The sequence below is a fragment of the Lagenorhynchus albirostris genome, chromosome 7, assembly GCF_949774975.1.
Source record: "Lagenorhynchus albirostris chromosome 7, mLagAlb1.1, whole genome shotgun sequence".
NCBI lineage: Eukaryota > Metazoa > Chordata > Mammalia > Artiodactyla > Delphinidae > Lagenorhynchus > Lagenorhynchus albirostris.
In genome coordinates this window covers 47263425-47285068 of record NC_083101.1, presented here as the reverse complement: position 1 = coordinate 47285068, position 21644 = coordinate 47263425, and the positions used below count along the sequence as shown (strand labels likewise).

The window sequence follows — 21644 nt, the reverse complement described above, 5'->3', positions numbered from 1 at the left end:
CGCAATGTGCTGCTATTAATCAACCTTGTTTGAATATTGGAGTTAACCCTAAAGGCTTATCTGCTAATGCTATCTGGCAAATGGATGTAACTCAATATCCTGGTTTTGGAAAGTTAAAATATATTCATCATTCTGTAGATACCTACTCTCATTTCTCATGGGCAACTCCATTATCTTCTGAAAAAGCTGATGCTGTAATAACTCATTTATTAGAAGCTTTTGCTGTACGAAAATTCCCAACAGCATAAAAACTGATAATGCTTCTGCATATCACTCTCAAAAATGTCAGACTTTTTTTGCCACACATAATATACGGCATGTTACAGGTATCCCAAGAAACAGTACGGGACAAGCGGTTATTGAACGACAAAACCGCACTTTGAAAGAAATGCTTATAAAACAAAAAGAGGGAGATGAGGTACAAAGTCCTAGGAAAAGAATACATATTGCTTTATTTACTCTTAATTTTTTGAATCATGGAGAAGATGATCTTAGTGCAGCTGACAGACATTGGACAAAAATAAGTACACAAGAACTTAGACAATCTGTTTTTATATTAAATGAAAATACTAACACTTGGGAACCTGGCGAGGTTCTTCGTTGGGGTCGAGGATATGCTTTTGTTTCTGCAGGAGCTGAAGCCTATTGGGTGCCGGCTAAGAAGGTAAAGCTTCGGGATGGCAACTAAGCGTAGCCTTGATGTGACGGGAATGATGAAGGGATTTGCCAAGATGGATTTGAGCAAGAGAGCATTCCGTGTGCCATTGGATCAAACAAAGAGGGCGTCTCCATTGACTTGGGGGCAAGTGAAAAAGTTTGCAGGCACTGCTGAAAATCTTGTCATTTCACAGGGTAAACCTCTCACTAGCACCAATCTTTTTGTAGCTATGTTGGCAATGTTGTCTGCACAGGTAATACGCATATCAGCCAATGAGATAAGTTGTACTAGCCATACTTATTTGACTTATATTCCTAACCCTCCTCTTAATATGGGGGTTACCTGGTGGGATGCCCCAATTCTCGTATATGTAAATGAGTCTGGTTGGTTGCCTGGTCCTTTTGATGATAGAGGCCCTTTGAAGCCGGAGGAAGAAGGAAGGATAATAGAGAATTACACGGTGGGTGTTAATGGACCTCCTATTTGTATGGGAAAGGGAGATCATTGCCTTAAAATGAATTATCAGGCATGGTTAAGTGTTGTAAAAAATGAAAGCAGATATCATGGGTTATATCTTTTGAGTGCTTATAATTTTAAAAGTTCTAATTCCACTCTTAATGAAAATGTTTCTGCACCTTATTTGCCTCCATGCCAGGTGCCTCTTATGGATCGATTATCAGATTGCGTCCATTGGACTCGATGCCGAGGAGAAATGGCTCGGGTTCTTGTTAATACTTCTTGGGGAAGCGTCATTGATTGAAGCCCTTTTGGCTCCGCCCGAGGTAAAAAGGGTTTGAAGAATTTATACTGGCGTAAAGAGGGTAACACTATTTATAGCGATTCTATTAATGATACCATAGTATGGCATGCTGGAGGGTTTTCTCCTCCTGGTCCTCATTTAAATGGATATCCTATCCAAAAGGACTTATGGAAGCTTACGGCAGCTCTGAGAAAGATTAATGCCTGGGTAGGACATATGGTTAACAAATCTGAAAATCATAGTTTGATTTTTCATAAAGATGTTACTCGGTATACTCGTAGTTGTGTGAAATTACCTTATATATTGTTAAAGGGACCAGCTGTATGGAATGAGACTCAAGGTATTATAATGTGTAAAAATTGCTCTCTATATACCTGCATTAACTCTAGTATTTTAACATATCTACTGAAAGTTTGTATATCTTACGAGCTCGGACAGGTCTTTGGCTTCCTGTCAATCTTGGAAGGGAATGGCAAGAATCTCTTCCTATGGCTGTTTTGCAATATTTAGCTGATACATTAAAAAGAAGTAAAAGATTTGTAGGAACGTTGATTGCAGCTGTCATGGGTATTATAGCCATAACAGCTTCTACTGCAGGATTGCTAATGCTCATTATAATAATAATATGTTTAATTGTAGTCCGACGACGAGTGAAAGCTACCCGCCATGCAACATCGCAACAAGCTGCTGTGTTCTCCTTGATGCTGCACAAGCTGCAAAATAATTCCATGTAGTTTAGTACCGAGAGTAATGCTGCCGTGTTCTCCTTGATGCTGCAAAAATTGTAAAACAAAAAAGGGGGAAATGTAGTGGGATAACTGAGGACATGGAAAGGAGATGTGATCCATGAGCCCTCCCCCCCAGCAAACTGGGGGCTGGCGAATAAGCCAGAACTGCAAACAGTCCTGATTGCTTTGAGGCCCCCTGGCAAACCGGGGGCATGCGAATAAGCCAGAGTTGTGAACAGTTTTGAATGCTTTGAGCGCCACCCCCGGCAAACCGGGGGCCTGCAAAGAAGCATTGAGTGCTTTGGGCACTGATCCATGAGATGTCCTCAGTATAATCAGAGTGGTGGGAATGCAAGGAAATGTCCTTGTGCTACTTCAGTATAATCAAAATAATGGTGGGAACTTTGTGCTGCTTTTGCGCTCAAGGACAAAGCACGGCAGGTGCTCACGAAAGCCAATTATTGCTTGTATAATTAATAAAAACATAGGTTGCTGCTTTGGCACTTCTGAAATGTTAAGAAAACAAGTCTTAAAGTATAAACCTAGATAATGCTTTAATAAAAGTTACCATAGCAAGACAGACGGCGCTGCTTTGCCTGAGCGAGCGGCAGCCCTCTACTGCTGTGCTTTGGCACAATTCATCTCGTGTGATGAGCTTACTTTCGGCCCTGTCCTAAGAATAAACTACAACAAAACACACACACACACACACACACACACACACACACACACAAACGTGGAGGCTAAAGAATATGCTACTAAACAACCAGTGAATCACTGAAGAAATGAAGAGGAAATCAAAAAATACCTAGAGACAAATGAAAATGAAAACAGGACAATCCAAAACCTATGGGATGCAGCAAAATCAGTTCTAAGCAGAAAGTTTATAGTAATACAAGCTTGCCTCAGGAAACAAGAAAAATCTCAAATAAATGACCTAACCTTACATCTAAAGAACAAACAAAACCCAAAGTTAGTAGAAAGAAATAATAAAAAATCAGAGAAGAAATAAATGAAATAGAGATGAAGAAAACTATGGAAAAGATCAATGAAACTAAAATCTGGGTCTTTGAAAAGATAAACAAAATTGATAAACCTCTAGCCAGACTCATCAAGAAAAAAAAGGGAGAGGGCCCAAATCAATAAAATTAGAAATGAAAAAAAGTTACAACCAACACCACAGAAATACAAAGGACCATAAGAGACTACTACAAGTAACTATATGCCAATAAAATGGACAACCTAGAAGAAATGGACAAATTCTTAGAAAGGTACAATATCTCAAGACTGAACCAGGAAGAAACAGAAAATATGAACAGACCAATTACAAGTACTGAAATCGAGTCTGTGATTTAAAAACTCCCAACAAACAAAAGTCCAGAACCAGAAGGCTTCACAGGTGAATTCTACCAAACATTTAGGAAGAGTTAACACCTATCCTGAAACTATTCCAAAAAATTGCAGAGGAAGGAACACTTCAGAACTCATTCTATGAGGCCACCATCACTTTGATGCCAAAACCTGACAAAGATACCACAAAAAAAGAAAATTACAGGCCAATATCAGTGATGAATATAGACGCAAAAATCCTCAATATTCACAAATCGAATCCAAGAATACATTAAAAGGATCATACACCATGATCAAGTGGGATTTATCCCAGGGTTGTGAGAATTTTTCAATATCCACAGATCAATCAGTGTGATACACCACATTAACAAATTAAAGAATAAAAACCATATGATCATCTCAATAGATGCAGAAAAAGCCACTGATAAAATTTCACATCCATTTATGATAAAAATTCTCCAGAGTGGGAATAGAGGGAACATACCCCAACATAATAAAGGCCATATATGACAAACCTACAGCTAACAACATAATCAATGGTGAAAAGCTGAAAGCATTTCCTCTAAGATCAGGAACAAGACAAGGATGTCCACTCTCACCAGTTTTATTCAACATAGTTTTGGAAGTCCTAGCTACAGCAATCAGAGAAGAAAAAGAAATAAAAGGAATCCAAATTGGAAAAGAAGACATAAAACTGTCACTATCTGCAGATGACATGACACTATACAGAGAAAATCCTAAAGATGCTACCAGAAAACTACTAGAGCTCATCAATGAATTTGGTAAGGTTGCAGGATACAAAATTAATATGCAGAAATCTGTTGCATTTCTATACACTAACAATGAAAGATCAGAAAGAGAAAATTAAGGAAATAATCCCATTTACCACTGCATCAAAAAGAATAAAATACCTCTGAATAAATCTCCCTAAGGAGCCACTTTGAAAACTACACAATGCTGAGGAAGAAATCGAAGATGACACAAACAGATGGAAAGATATACCGTGTTCTTGGATTGGAAGAGTCAATACTATCAAAATGACTATACTACCCAAAATAATCTACAGATTTAATGCAATCCCTGTCAAACTGCCAAAGGCATTTTTCACAGAACTAGAACAAAAAATTTTTTAATTTGTATGGAGACACAAAAGACCCTAAGTAGCCAAAGCAATCCTGAGAAAGAAAAACAGAGCTGGAGGAATCAGGCTCCCTGACTTTGGACTATACTACAAAGCTACAGCCATCAAAACAGTATGGTGCTGGCACAAAAACAAATACCGATCAATGGAACAGGACAGAAAGCCCAGAAATAAACCCACACCCCCACCGTAAATTAATCTATGACAAAGGTGGCAAGAATACAGAATGGAGAAAAGACAGCCTCTTCAATAAGTGTTGCTGGGAAAACTGGACAGCTACATGTGAAAGAAATTAGAACACTCTCTAACGCCATGCACAAAAATAAACTCAAAATGGATTAAAGACCTCAATGTAAGACCAGATACTATAAAACTCTCAGAGGAAAACATAGGCAGAACACTCTTTGACATAAATTGCAGCAATATCTTTTTGGATCCACCTCCTAGAGTAATGAAAATAAAAACAAAAATAAACAAATAGGACCTAATAAAACGTAAAAGCTTTTGCAAAGCAAAGGAAGCCATAAACAAAATGAAAAGACAACCACAGAATGGGAGAAAATATTTGCAAATGATGCAGCTGACAAAGGATTAATTTCCAAAATATACAAACAGCGCATACAGCTCAATATCAAAAAATAAATAAACAACCCAATCAAAAAATAGGCAGAACACCTAAATAGACATTTCTCCAAATAAGATATACAGATTGCCAAAAAGCTCATGAAAAGATGCTCAACATCACTAATTATTAGAGAAATGCAAATCAAAACTACAATGAGGTATCACCTCACACTGGTCAGAATCGCCATCATTAAAATGTCTACAAACAATAAATGCTGGAGAGGGTGTGGAGAAAAGGGAACCCTCCTACACTCTTGGTGGGAATGTAAATTGGTACAGCCACTATGTAGAACAGAATGAAGGTTCCTTAAAAAACTAAAAATACAAAAAAAAACACCCAAAACTAAAAATACAGCTGGGCGTATATCCAGAGAAAACCATAATTTGAAAGGATGCATGCACCCTGATGTTCACTGCAGCACTATTTACAATAGCCAGGACATGGAAGCAACCTAAATGCTCATCGACAGATGAATGGATAAAGAAGATGTGGTACATATATACAATGGAATATTACTCAGCCATTAAAAAGAATGAAATAATGCCATTTGCAGCAACATGCATGGACCTAGAGATTATCAGACTAAGTGAAGTAAAACAAAGAAAGACAAATATCATATGATATTGCTTATATGTGGAATCTAAAGAGATGATATTAATGAACTTACTTACACAACAGTAACAGACTCCCAGACTTCGATAACAAACTTATTGTTACCGAAGGGGAAAGGTGTGTGTGGGGGGAGGCGGGGATAAATTAGCAGTTTGGGATTAACAGATACACAACCCTATATATAAAATAGATAATCCATAAGGACCTACTGTATAGCACAGGGAACTCTACTCAATATTCTGTAATAACCTATATGGGAAAAGAATCATTGTATGTATATGTATAACTGAGCCACTTTGCTGTACACCTGAAACTAACAACATTGTAAATCAACTATACCCCAATATAAAATAAAAATTAAATTAAAAAAAATAAGTGAATGGTGGCACATTCCTCCCAAAGAAGGACCTGCTCCCTCTGCAGAGGCAGCCACACTTTGATTCCATGGATTGGAGACCAACTGCAGGACAACCCTGGGAGCCATGAGCTGAATATGGCAGGGTCATGTGACAGAAGGAGCCTGGGTCACAAGTCAGCAGTGGAAGAGAGTGTCCCCAGTCTGGGAGTACATGGATTGAAAGAGGACAAACTGGTCCCACAGAAAATCCATGAAGTGTTAAGACACTGCCATTCACATAGTGAAATCCAGATCTGTTAGTTTATACCTTGGCTGAATCCTTTCAGTGTTCTCCCCCCTGTGCTACTGGACAGACCAAACACCAAGCAGGGGCAGCAGGGGGGGGGGGCCCTCCTGGCGAGAAAGAGCCCTGTGACCTTTGCAGGCAGGATCAGGCTTCCCTGCTGCTGAAGGAAACTTGAACTCAGGAGAATGAGTCGAGTCCTCCACCACAGCGTGCCCCATCATTACTCCCTGACCTGCTCATGGGCAGAGAATAGGTAGCGGCATGGCACTGCTTTGATCTCCTAGTCTTCCTGGCACCGGGTCAGAGTGCTCAGAGCTCAGGCTGGTTTCCTCTGCCTGCAATCAGTGTTTCCACTTGCCCAATGCACTGGATACATAATTAAACTTTCTGTTTGTGCAGAATCATGAGCAGAGCCAAGTTAGAGACACTGTTTTATAGAACCCAACCCACAGCCTACGGATGGTCTGTCCTGTTGGCCAGGCACTTGTTTGGATTAGCAGGGAGACACTCCACAGGGTTCCTTGTGGTCAGCTGTGGCCCACAGGTATTGGCAACTGGAGACCGAGTGGTGGTCCCCTTGGAGTCATGGAAGGCCTGATAATGGCCACAAAAATGTCTGCCCAGCCTGTTCTGGAGGTGCTGTTGAGTGCTCTGGTGATGGTGTATGACTGCTTGAGCCAAGGCCTGGGTCTCTGTGGGTCTCTGGAAGATTCTGGTATATGCTATCCTGATTGCTGTTATAAAAAAAGAGTCAACATACTTTAAGGAGCTAGTAAAAAGAGCTAACAAAATATTTTTTGCTCGGGTTGAAGAATGTTGTAACGTCCATGAGAGGATCAGACTGATTCCACAAACTGATGGAGCCCTCAAGTCACCTGGAGAGGAGGTCAGTCCTTTGAATCACAGACTGAATTTGGCAGCATTTAGTAAATATCCAAACAGGTTCACGTCTTTATTTGAGGACACCGTAGACCTTCTCCAAAAAGAACAGAAAAGCGAACCCCCTAAACTTTCATTTCATGGAGTAATGATGGCTGGACTCCAAGGACAGACAAAACCCCTTGAAGATGCATTAAAATCCTGTCGCTCCCTGGTGACTGATGCGAAAAACATCTTAAAAGCATCTCAGAAGAATGCAGAGCAATTTCAGAGGGAAATCATGGATGGTCTGGATAAAAATACTAATTTTCAGGAAGGTCTGTAACTGCTTTTCCAAAGAGCTGCCAGGTGGAAGGAAAGAGTGCAAGAATTGAAGGAACAGGAAAAAAATATCTGAGGACTCGAATACGTGAATGAAACAAGTTGTAAACGATAAGGAGAGCCAGTCAAAATATCTAAAACTACCCACAGATAGCATTTTATGTTGGCAACTTGATATTAGACCAAAAGAGTAAATCAGAAAATGGAGATCACCTAGACTATGAATCAGTTGATTTGAAGAAACTCATTGATGCTGTTTACTTAAAAAGGCTTGAAGGACAACGTCAAAACACATTTTTGAATTTTGTGAAGATAATCAACTGAATAAAGAGCACATGGTCAAATAAAAAGTCATCAGCTTGAGGAAGCATATTTACAGCTTAAAAACTCACACCTTCGAAATGAAATCTAAAAGCTTCAGCTGAAACTTCAAATACTCCTTGAACTACCCCAAGAACGTAATGTAACTTCACAGAAAATCAACTGAGGCGGGAGTTAAACACTTAATAGAGAAGAAACTTCCCAAAGTGAATGAAAACATCAGCTATCTACATCAGAAGTGTGACTCCTACAGGCAGATAGCAGCAGACTTGGAGAACGAATCAGAAAGAGCCATTTCCTTCCATCGAAGATGGATTATTAATCATGAGGAAACAAAGCGCAAGGAGGTTGGTTGGTAACTGTCGACTGAGAGAAAGTTCAACGAGCTAAGCAAAGAATATGGTCACAAGGGACAAAAAGTGGCTGATGCCGAGTTTAGATCCCAGCTTTTGCCCAGTGGCTCCCCGACTGTTCCACATGCAGCCCTGGGCAGAGGCCTGAGAGGGTCAGAGAATCCCCTGGACCATTAGGTCCCTGAAAAGGAGAATTAAGCTGTGAGGACTCAGGGATCTGGGTCACCTGCAGATTTGATTCAGCTTTGCAGCAGGTGATCCCCAAATATCTACACCACAATCTGACTGTTTCCTCTCTTTGAGAAGAATAATTTTGATTTACCTTTATAGTCTAACTGCTGTTATTTAATTAATGCTACATTTGTTCTTACTGCTGAAAACAGTGTTTTCCAAATATAGACAGTTTAAATATAATTCTTATGGATACTGTATTCCCACTTCAATTTTATTTCCTCTAGAATCAGATGGTGTATTTTATTTTGATTGAAATTAAAAGTCCACTATACTAAACCATAATTGAGGGAGGTTTGACATCACTGGATGAAGACATTTGAAACAATAAAGATCACTTCTATATGCTATGAGTTTTTATTAAATATCTATAAAAGTTACTTAATATTTATTTCAGTAAGTTTTAATTGGTCTTAAAAACAATGAAAAAAAACCCCACAAAAGACCTAAATAACAACACCCCCAGCTAAACTTAGCAATATTTTTATTACTTTAATCCTAAATTTACTGGTTATTTTAGGGGAGTTAACATTTTGCAACCATTTGTTTCTTTTGTAACTTTTCTAACTTTTCCTAGCCTTTATTTTGCTTAAGATATTCTTTGCTGTTTAAATACTTGTAAATTTTATGCAGTCAAAAAAGTCTTCATTTATGAAAAAAAATTCCATGTGCTCTCCTGCCAGCAGGCAGTCATTGCTGAACTGTCCCTTACAAAAGGTGACAGTCATTTCCTCCACACAGGATGCTCTACTGTGATACCCCATCCCCACCATCACAGATGATTGGCCAAGTATTTGTATTTGATCCAAGCTACTATACCAATCCAATGATCTCTCCCTAGAATTAGAATTCAAGACCTAAATAAGCTAAGTGGGTTTGTCGCTGGAGCCATAATGGCATTATATTCAGAGGCTGAGTATATATTCCCATTTGGGAATGGATGTTTAAAGCCATCAATGAGCCAGATGAGTAAGCAGATTCAGCCTGTAGAGAGAAGTAGAGCAGGGCAGACCTGTGCAGAGAAGCAAAGACAAGAGACCACATGGCCCCAGAAGACAGCAGCTGTGTTGGCCCCTTGATATCTTATTTTCACCCTCAATTAAGGCTCCCCAAACGCCTGTGTATACTCCCTTGTTATTGTATTAAATCCTCTTTGGCTTTTTTTTTTTTTGGCATAAACAAGAAGCATTTATTTCTTACAGTTCTGGACACTGGAAGTCCAAGATCAGAGTACCATCATAGTCGGGTTCTGGTGAGAACCCTTCTGAGTTACAGACAGCTAATTTCTCATTGTATCTTTTTTTTTTTAACATCTTTACTGGAGTATAATTGCTTTACGATGGTGTGTTAGTTTCTGCTTTATAACAAAGTGACTCACCTATACATATACATATATCGCCATATCTCCTCCCTCTTGCGTCTCCCTCCCACCCTCCCTATCCCACCCCTCTAGGTGGTCACAAAGCACCAAGCTGATCTCCCTGTGCTATGCGGCTGCTTCCCACTAGCTATTTTACATTTGGCAGTATATATATGTCCATGTCATTCTCTCACTTTGTCCCAGCTTACCCTTCCCCCTCCCAGTGTCCTCAAGTCCATTCTCTACGTCTGCATTTTTATTCCTGTCCAGCCCCTAGGTTCTTCAGAACCTTTTTTCTTTTTTTTTTTTAGATTCCATATATATGTGTTAGCATACGGTATTTGTTTTTCTCTTTCTGACTTACTTCATTCTGTATGACAGACTCTAGGTCCATCCACCTCGCTACAAATAACTCAATTTCGTTTCTTTTCATGGCTGAGTATTGTATATATGGGCCACATCTTCTTTATCCATTCATCTGTCGATGGACACTTAGGTTGCTTCCATGTCCTGGCTATTGTAAACAGAGCTGCAATGAACACTGTGGTACATGACTCTTTGAATTATGGTTTTCTCAGGGTATATGCCCAGTAGTGGGATTGCTGGGTCGTATGGTAGTTCTACTTTTAGTTTTTTAAGGAACTGCCATACTGTTCTCCATAGTGGCTGTATCAATTTACATTCCCACCAACAGAGCAAGAGGGTTCCCTTTTCTCCACACCCTCTCCAGCATTTATTGTTTGTAGATTTTTTGATGATGGCCATTCTGACTGGTGTGAGGGGATACTTCATTGTAGTTTTGATTTGCATTTCTCTAATGATTAGTGATGTTGAGCATCCTTTCATGTGTTTGTTGGCAAACTGTACATCTTTGGAGAAATGTCTATTTAGATCTTCTGCCCATTTTTGGATTGGGTCGTTGTATCTTTACACAGTACAAAAAGCAAGAGAGTTCTTTGGGGTCCTTTTTTTTTTTCTTAAAGAGTATTAATTCCATTCATGAGGTTGGCACCCTCATGACCCCTAATCATCTCCCAAAGGCCCCACCTCCTAATACCATCGCACTGGAGAGTAGGATTTCACCATATGAATTTTGAGGAACACAAAAATTCAGTCAATAACAATATGGTTGATCAGTTTGACTCAAAACATCAACTTTTTGTGGTAAATGATTACAAGGTAGCTCAAAAGTCCAGCTTTAGTATAAAAGAAGATCTAACACTGTAGCCCGGAGATGATCTCTTTTCAATCTTTTTTTTTTTTGAATTTTATTTATTATACAGCAGGTTCTTATTCGTCATCTGTTTTATACATATTAGTGTATATATACAACTCTTGAATAAGGACCTGCCTCCCCTTACAACGGGATTTTAAAATTCCTTCTGAGGCAACTGTTATGCTGGCACACATTTCTTAAGGTCAGTGAGGGGGTGGAGGGGTGGGGGTGGGGTGTAATCAGGGGTTTCTTCTGCCATTTTGACAAGTTAGAGTTAACAGTCTTCACTGGTAAGGTGAAAGAAGCTTCTGTTACCACCGTCGGTTAGTCTGATTACCCTACTAGTATTCTTTACGTTTCCACCTATGAAATAAGCCTCTGCACTTAGATAGCTGCCACCTCCTGCCTACTTCTCAGTTACACACCAGTAGTAGCTGAACATCTCTTAACAGTTTATAGGGGGAGGGAACAAGTGACTTATGCAGTGGACTCTGCAGTCCTTGATACGGTGGCACCAGTTTCCCAGAGGTAGGACACCCCAACCAGATGTACTCCCCACTCTGAGGAGGAACAGATTTTTCTGACTTCCTCTCCTACTTTTCCTTTAAAAGTGAAAAGTAAAACTAAGATTGAGTTAATAACAATAGCAAACAGTGTGTGCTTTGCCAGGAAGGAAGAAATTTTCCTCTACCGTTCTGGCTGGTCTAGGAATTAAATTGACATGAGAGAGATTAACAGGAGAAAATGAAACAAAAAGTTCAACAACATGTATACATGGGAGAGAGCCAGAAAAACTGAGTAACTCACCAAAATGCAAGAATACATATGATTCTTTCAAAGTAAATGAAACTGGCTCTTTGGTACAAGATGTAAATTGGTATTTTTCGAGTACAAGTTGAGATTGCAAGCGATCCAGGAAGATGGAGATACTGTTTAAGCAGTGTACCATCTAGTGGCCACAGCTTGAACAGATTGCTCTGTGAAGCAATCAATGTCTCCCTCCAAAAGGGCCAAGGTGCAGAGGAAAAAAGAGGCTAAATTAATTTTATCGTGATACCCAGAAGAATAGAAATTCATAATTTTAATAAAGGCTTAAAACAATAAAAGAAAATTTAGAGTATTATTTTTCTAGTAGGAAGTTAGACTTTCTTTTTTCCTGTACAAGGAAATTAATAAATAATTTCTTAGGTTGAACCCAGACTCTATAATAGACCATGCATAAAGAAAATTATATTCTTGATGCAAACAAATATCATTTACTTACTGTCCTTAATGAAGACAATTTCACAAGGAAAAAAAAAGGAAACAAAATCATGATATCCCAAATCACTTGCCTGTATCACTTTAGTACTTAGAAGATAAAAGGCAAAGATTTGTCCATCAAAAGGAAGCTTCCTTGTGGAAATACTGCAAAGTGATGAACTTCCATGGTCATCTTGAAGTTGGCTTAAGAAGTAAGGATGTAGTAAAAACCGTTTTACACGTTCACCATAATAAAATTCAACAACACTGCCTGGAATTTGCTCAATTATTTTAGATACATGATTCAAACCATAACGTTTCTCCTAGCTTATGCAAACCAACTACCAGTTAAAGACATCAGTCTTTTGGTCAGGATTACACAGTGAAATGAAATCATCATCAGGGAAATGGGGAAATGGTGCTATAAGGGTCCCAAGAAGGATGTTAAGAATCAAGTCTTAGAAACTTAGAACCTCAGATTTGGAAGGAAACTTGATCATCTTGTCTGAGCTCAGGACACTGGTCCACAAGAGACCTCCCAGCCCCACGTAATATCAAATGGCAAAAACTCTCCCAGAGATCTCCATCTCAATGCTAAGACCCAGCTCCACTCAACGACCAGCAAGCTACAGTGCTGGACACCCTATGCCAAACAACTAGCAAGACAGGAACACAACACAACACATTAGCAGAGAGGCTGCCTAAAATCATAATAAGATCACAGACACCCCAAAACACACCACCGGACGCAGTCCTGACAACCAGAAAGACAAGATCCAGCCTCATCCACCTGAACACAGGCACCAGTCCCCTTCACCAGGAAGCCTACACAACCCACTGAACCTACCTTAGCCACTGGGGGCAGACACCAAAAACAATGGGAACTACAAACCTGCAGCCTGTGAAAAGGAGATCCCCAAACACAGTAAGTGAGGCAAAATGGGAAGACAGAGAAAAACACAGAGATGAAGAAGCAAGGTAAAAACCCACCAGGCCAAACAAATGAAGAGGAAATAGACAGGCTACCCGAAAAAGAATTCAGAGTAATGACAGTGAAGATGATCCAAAATCTTGGAAATCAAATGGAGAAAACACAAGAAACATTTAACAAGTACCTAGAAGAACAAAAAGAGCAAACAAACAATGATGAACAACACAATAAATGAAATTTAAAATTCTCTAGAAGGAATCAATAGCAGAATAATTAAGGCAGAAGAACGGATGAGTGACCTGGAAGATAAAATAGTAGAAATAACTACCAAAGAGCAGAATAAAGAAAAAAGAATGAAAAGAATTGAGGATAGTCTTAGAGACCACTGAGACAACATTAAACGAAGCAACATTCGAATTATAGGGGTCACAGAAGAAGAAGAGACAAAGAATGGGACTGAGAAAACACTTGAAGAGATTATAGTTGAAAACTTCCCTAATATGGGAAAGGAAATATTCAATCAAGTCCAGGAAGCGCAGAGAGTCCCATACAGGATAAATGCAAGGAGAAATACGCCAAGATGCATATTAATCAAACTATCAAAAATTAAATGCAAAGAAAACATATTAAAAGCAGCAAGGAAAAACAACAAATAACACACAAGGGAATCCCCATAAGGTTAACAGCTGATCTTTCAGCAGAAACTCTGCAAGCCAGAAGGGACTGGCAGGACATATTTAAAGTGATGAAGGAGAAAAACCTGCAACCAAGATTACTCTACCCAGCAAGGATCTCATTCAGATTTGACGGAGAAATTAAAACCTTTACAGACAAGCAAAAGCTGAGAGAGTTCAGCACCACCAAACCAGCTTTACAACAAATGCTAAAGGATCTCCTCTAGGCAAGAAACACAAGAGAAGGAAAAGATCTATAATAACAAATCCAAAACAATTAAGAAAGTGGTAATAGGAACATACATATCGATAATTACCTTAAATGTAAATGGATTAAATGCTCCAACCAAAAGACATAGACTGGCTGAATGGATACAAAAACAAGACTCGTACATATGCTGTCTACAAGAGACCCACTTCAGACCTAGGGACATTTATAGACTGCAAGTGAGGGAATGGAAAAAGATATTCCATGCAAGTGGAAATCGAAAGAAAACTAAGTAGCAATTCTCGTATCACCCAAAAGAGACTTTAAACACTATTACAAGAGACAAAGAAGGACACTATATAATTATCAAGAGATCAATCCAAGAAGAAGATATAACAATTGTAAATATTTATGCATCCAACATAGGAGCAGCTCAATTACATAAGGCAAATGCTAACAGCCCTGAGAGGGGAAATCAACAGTAACACAATCATAGTAGGGGACTTTAACACCCCACTTTCACCAATGGACAGATCATCCAAAATGAAAATAAATAAGGAAACACAAGCTTTAAATGATACATTAAACAAGATAGATTAAATTGATATTTATATGACATTTCATCCCAAAACAACAGAATACACTTTCTGCTCAAGTGTTCATGGAACATTCTCCAGGAGAGATCGTATCTTGGGTCATAAATCAACCCTTGGTAAATATAAGAAAACTGAAATCATATCAAGTATCTTTTCCCACCACAATGCTATGAGACTAGATATCAATTACAGGAAAAAATCTGTAAAAAAAAACCAACACATGGAGGCTAAACAGTACACTACTTAATAACCAAATCATCACTGAAGAAATCAAAAGGAAATCAAAAATTACTTTGAAAAAATGACAATGAAAACAAAATGACCCAAAACCTATGGGATGCAGCAAAAGCAGTTCTAAGAGGGAAGTTTATAGAAATACAATCCTACGTCAGGAAACAAGAAAAATCTCAAACAACCTATCCTTACACCTAAAGCAATTAGAGAAAGAAGGACCAAAAAAACCCCAAATTTAGCAGAAGGAAAGAAATCATAGAGATCAGGTCCAAAATAAAGGAAACAATAGCAAAGATCAATAAAACAAAAAGCTGATTCTTTGAGAAGATAAACAAAATTGATAAACCATTAGCCAGACTCATCAAGAAAAAAAGGGAGAAGACTCAAACCAACAGAATTAGAAATGAAAAAGCAGAAGTAACAACTGACACTGCAGAAATACAAGGATCATGAGAGATTACCAGAAGCAACTATATGCCAATAAAATGGACAAACTGGAAGACATGAACACATTCTTAGAAAAACACACCCTTCCAAGACTGAACCAAGAAGAAACAGAAAATATGAACAATCACAAGCACTGAAATTGAGACTGTGATTAAAAACCTTACAACAAACCAAAGCCCAGGTCCAGATGGCTTCACAGGCGAATTCCATCAAACATTTAGAGAAGAGCTAACACCTATCCTTCTCAAACTCTTCGAAAAAATAGCAGAGGGGGGAACACTCCCAAACTCATTCTATGAGGCCACCGTCACCCTGATATCTAAACCACAGATGTCACAAAAAAATAAAACTACAGGCCAATATCACTGATGAACACAGATGCAAAAATCCTCAACAAAATACTAGCAAACAGAATCCAACAGCACATTAAAAGGATCATACACTATGATCAAGTGCAGTTTATCCCAGGAAAGCAAGGATTCTTCAATATATGCAAATCAATCAATGTGATAAACCATATTGACAAACTGAAGCAGAAAAACCATATGATCATCTCAACAGATGCAGAAAAAGCTTTCAACAAAATTCAACACCAATTTATGATATAAACCCTCCAGAAATTAGGCATAGAGGGAACTTACCTCAACATAATAAAGGCCATATATAACAAACCCACAGCCAACATCGTTCTCAGTGGTGAAAAACTGAAACCATGTCCACTAAGATCAGGAATAAGACGAGCGTGCCCACTCTCACCACTCTTATTCAACATAGTTTGGAAGTTTTAGCCGCAGCAATCAGAAAAGAAAAAGAAATAAAAGGAATTCAAATTGGAAAAGAAGAAGTAAAGCTCTCACTGTTGCAGATGACATGATACTATACATAGAGAATCCTAAAGATGCTACCAGAAAACTACTAGAGCTAATCAAGAATTTGGTAAAGTAGCAGCATACAAAATTCATGCACAGAAATCTCTGGCATTCCTATACACTAATGATGAAAAATCTGAAAGTGAAATTAAGGAAACACTCTCATTTACCACTGCAACAAAGAGAATAAAATACCTAGGAATAAACCTACCTAAGGAGACAAAAGACCTCTTTGCAGAAAACTGTAAGACACTGATGAAAGAAATTAAAGATGATACAAACAGATGGAGAGATATCCCATATTCTTGGATTGGAAGAATCAACATTGTGAAAATGACTCTACTACCCAAAGCAATCTACAGATTCAATGCAATCCCTATCAAACTACCACTGGCATTTTTCACAGCACTAGAACAAAAAATTTCACAATTTGTATGGAAACACAAAAGACCCCAAATAGCCAAAGCAATCTTGAGAAAGAAAAATGGAGCTGGAGGTATCAGGCTCCTGGACTTCAGACTCTACTACAAAGCTACAGTAACCAAGAGAGTATGGTACTGGCACAAAAACAGAAATATAGACCAATGGAAGAGGATAGAAAGCCCAGAGATAAACCGTGAACATATGGTCACCTTATTTTTGATAAAGGAGGCAAGAATATACAGCAGAGAAAAGACAGCCTCTTCAATAAGTGGTGCTGGGAAAACTGGACAGCTACATGTAAAAGAAAGAAATTAGAACACTCCCTAACACCATACATAAAAATAAACTCAAAATGGATGAAAGACCTAAATGTAAGGCCAGACACTATAAAACTCTTAGAGGAAAACGTAGGCAGAATACTCTATGACATAAACCACAGCAAGATCCTTTTTGACCCACCTCCTAGCGAAATGGAAATAAAAACAAAAATAAACAAATGGGACCTAATGAAATTTAACAGCTTTTGCACAGCAAAGGAAACCATAAACAAGACGAAAAGACAACCCTCACAATGGGTGAAAATATTTGCAAATGAAGCAACTGACAAAGGATTAATCTCCAAAATTTACAAGCAGCTCATGCAGCTCAGTATCAAAAAAACAAACAACCCAATCAAAAATGGGCAGAAAACCTAAATAGACATTTCTCCAAAGAAGATATACAGATTGCCAACAAACACATGAAAGGATGCTCAACATCACTAATCATTAGAGAAATGCAAATTAAAAGTACAATGAGGTATCACCTTATACCATTCAGAATGGTCATCATGAAAAAATCTACAAACAATAAATGCTGGAGAGGGTGTGGAAAAAAGGGAATCCTTTTGCACTGTTGGTGGGAATGTAAATTGATACAGCCACTATGGAGAACTGTATGGCGGTTCCTTTAAAAACTAAAAATAGAACTACCATAAAATCCAGCAATCCCACTACTGGGCATATACCCTGAGAAAACCATAATTCAAAAAGAGTCATGTACCAAAATGTTCACTGCAGCTCTATTTACAATAGCCAGGACATGGAAGCAACCTAAGTGTCCATCGACAGATGAATGGATAAAAAAGCTGTGGCATGGTATATACAATGGAATATTACTCAGCCATAAAAAGAAACGAAATTGACTTATTTGTAGTGAGGTGGATGGACCCTCAGTTTGTCATACAGAGTGAAGTAAATCAGAAAAAGAAAAACAAATACCGTATGCTAACACATACATATGGAATCTTAAGAAAAAAAAGGTTCTGAAGAACCTAGGGGCTGTACAGGAATAAAGACGCAGATGTAGAGAATGGACTTGAGGACACGCGGAGGGGGAAGGGTAAGCTGTGACAAAGTGAGAGAGTGGCATGGACTTATATATACTACCAAATGTAAAATAGATAGCTAGTGGGAAGCAGCTGCATAGCACAGGGAGATCAGCTCGCTGCTTTGTGTCCACCTAGAGGGGTGGGATAGGAAGGGTGGGAGAGAGACAAAGAGGGAAGAGATATGGGGATACATGTATATGTATAGGTGATTCACTTAGTTATAAAGCAGAAACTAACACACCATTGTAAAGCAATTATACTGCAAAAAGATGTTTAAAAAAATTAAAAAATAAAGATCTTGTCTGGCCAGATGGCTGATGCCTGAATCCCTTCTTTAACATTTCCAACAATGAATACCCAACTTTGTTTAAGCCCTGAGAGTGATGGGGAGCTCAAGGCTATGTCTCAAAGCTCTTTCCATTCTTGAACCACCAAATTGGAAAATCCTTTCTTGAAGAGACAAAATCTTACAATCTCTTACCCTACCCCATCCCATTGTTAACCCTTACAAGAACAAGTCTACTCCATCTGCATGTGACAGTCTTCACATATTTGAAGATACCTACTATGGCCCACTGAAGCACTTTCTTCTCCAGATGAAGCATCCCCAGTACTTTATATCTCACTGTTCTTCATCGTTTCATCATTAAGACCTCTTCTCCCCGAACAATATCCAGATAGTCCATTACTCCCTTTAAATATGTTGCCATGGATTAAAGGTAAGTTTTTAAACTTGGGTGGCCAGCAAAGAAAGATACAAATCCTTAATTCTGGACCAATGTTTCTCAAAGTATGTTCCCTAGAATATAGGTTCTGGGATATGACTCATGAAAAAAAAGAGTTTCTATGGCCAAATAAATTTGGGAAATATTGCATCCTTTTTCCATATCCCCCTTTCCCTGAAGATTCACTATTTATAATAGCACACTATTGATTTTGAGGAGTTCTTCAACATGGTTGGAAGGTGATTCTGCGGCCTAATAATTTTGTCTAGCTTTGTTTTACACATTATTTCCAAAATTATTAGGCTACAGAACCACCTTCCAGTCATTTTTCACCAAAAGATACCTATTAATATCCCACTAATATTTGGGGACTTTTGCAAAAAAGTTTTTTAGATACAGGACTTTAATCCATGGGGGCTGACCACTTTTTGGTATTTGACCACATGACACTATAGATGCATATTGAGCTTTATTATCTACGTAAACTTTTCATTCTCTTTCAAACTGCTCTGTTACATCATATGTCTTCTCATCATCAATTTTTTTTTCCACTGGAGTTTTAGATCAAGCTGCTGGACTTTTCCTCAACCCCTACTGAACTGCATGGTGCTCGAGTCAGTACACCTTTTCGACCTTTTAGTCTTTGGATCCAGAATTTACTATGCATACCAGTTTTATACCACCTTCAAATTGATGAGCCTGCGTCCTTTCATCCAGAGCAGGCAGTCACCAGAGATTTTCCCATTATTTCATCTTTACAACCTTGTTACTAGATGATGATGCTTCGAAAGTGATGATAATTGAGAGTTAGGAAATATTAATCTCATTTATTAAAAAAAAAAAAAAATCAGGTGGCCAAGCTAGTCTCCGAAGGTGGACCTTAATGAACCATGCCTCCCTGTATTCATGCCTTTGTATAGTACTCTTATATACAGTCTGGGCTGGACCTTTGACTCACTTTGATCAACAAAATTCAGCAGAAGTGATGGTGTGCTCGTTTTGGGCATAAGCCTTATAGAAGCCTGGAAACTTCTGCTTTTGTGCTTTTTGGGAGCTCTGTGCCACAATTTAAGAAGTCTGCTAAAGCAGCCATTTGGAATGACCACACAGAGAAGGCACATGGAGATAAAGAAGTCCTAAGATTACATGGAGAGAGTGAGAGAGAGAGACTTAGCTTTTCCAGCATCCCAGTTGAGCCTTTCAGTCATCTCTGCCAGATGCCAAACATGTAAGCAAACCACCTTGGCTGTTCTAGCCCAGGTGCGCCTCCAGATGACCACAGCCCAGATGCCATCACAGAATAGAACTCCCCAGCTGAGCCTCATTAACCCTCAGAATCATGAGAGAAAATAAAAAGATGGTTCCTGTAAGCCATTCCATCTGGGAATATTTTTTTACAGTCCAACAGATAACTCAAATAGGCAGGGTAATACGTACAGTGTCATGGCAGTTATCAATTTGTTGCCTGTCAACCTTAAATTCATCTTTTGTTGCCTGATCTATACGAATGCAACTGGCCCTTTAAACATTCTTCCTTTGGCAGCTGACATATTAAGCTTCATGGGTAGAGGGCACTGGAGAGACATTCTAAGAGGAAGGGTTCCCTAGTTCCTCAGTAGAGGGATTTCTTTCCAGAGCTAGACGCCTGTGGGGCACAACTCTCCCCACAGTTGGGACCAATTATTTTCTCCAGCTCTTGACTCAGGCTGTGGTGATGTGGCTAGCAGTCCCAGACAGTGCAGATCTACATCCCAGCCTGGGCTGCTTCCCACATGCTTTCCTCAGACCCACAGCTTATATATATATATATATATATATATATATATATATATATATATATAAAGAGAGAGACACACACACACACGCTGTGAATATTTGCTTACTTCAAGGAAGGAAGATCGGAGGGCAGACAGGTTGGTTACTGAATTTTACTTTATATGCTTCTATATTGTTTGAATTGCTGGTAGGCAGCAGTGAACACCCTGATTTGGGCTTCAAACTGATCCAAAATTTCAAGGCCTCTCTTTGGCTTGTCACTGACACATGTTTCTGTAGATTTTTGTTTTTATGATCACATATAAGCTGTTCATTAGAGATCATACACAAATCCATATTCTATTACTAAATCAAATATACATAATCCTCCATACATACTAATTTAACAGAGAGAATGCAGAGTGACACTTCCCAATGTGTCTTATACGGTGTTCCCTGAAAGGAAGGAACAATTAGAATAACTAGGACCAAGGGTCTTTTGCCCAAGTTAAGTAGGCCACAGTTAAAAATTCTGATATTTCATTTGTCTAAGTTGAGCATGATTCATTATTACCCTTTGGGTCAAATTATTCAGCTGATAATGAATGTAACTAATGTCCTCCTGTCTAAGAAACAATTGACACAAAACTAAATAGTGATGTGAACGAGGTAGAACTGGCAAGTATGTTGTGGGCAAAAATGCAAATCAGAGCACATCAGATGTTTTATTCAATTGTGATATAACTCAATGCTCAACCCAGAAAGTGAATAAAGCATATTAAGTTGATTTGTCTCTGTGAATTTTAAAGCGTATGACTAGCTTTGTACACATCTCAAGTGTCATTAACAGTGCTACTCAGTCTAATTATAAGAATTTCAGGGCTTCCCTGGTGGCGCAGTGGTTGAGAATGTGCCTGCTAATGCAGGGGACATGGGTTCAAGCCCTGGTATGGGAGGATCCCACATGCCGCG

The 21644-nt window shown here is 38.7% G+C and overlaps 1 protein-coding gene across 1 annotated transcript; it reads left to right on the top strand.

Moving 5' to 3' along the window:
• The first annotated feature begins 242 nt into the window (after positions 1-242).
• On the top strand, positions 243-2599 carry LOC132523591 (inteferon-activable protein 208-like). The gene is made up of 2 exons (XM_060154978.1): positions 243-911; positions 2058-2599. Exons 1-2 carry the CDS (start codon positions 678-680, stop codon positions 2070-2072), a joined length of 249 nt encoding a protein of 82 aa, XP_060010961.1. The 5' UTR covers positions 243-677; the 3' UTR covers positions 2073-2599.
• The last annotated feature ends 19045 nt before the right edge of the window (positions 2600-21644 follow it).

Bases quoted from the DNA above. Each gene is read 5' to 3' on its own strand.
- LOC132523591 (XM_060154978.1), top strand. From the start codon at position 678: ATGGCAACTAAGCGTAGCCTTGATGTGACGGGAATGATGAAGGGATTT.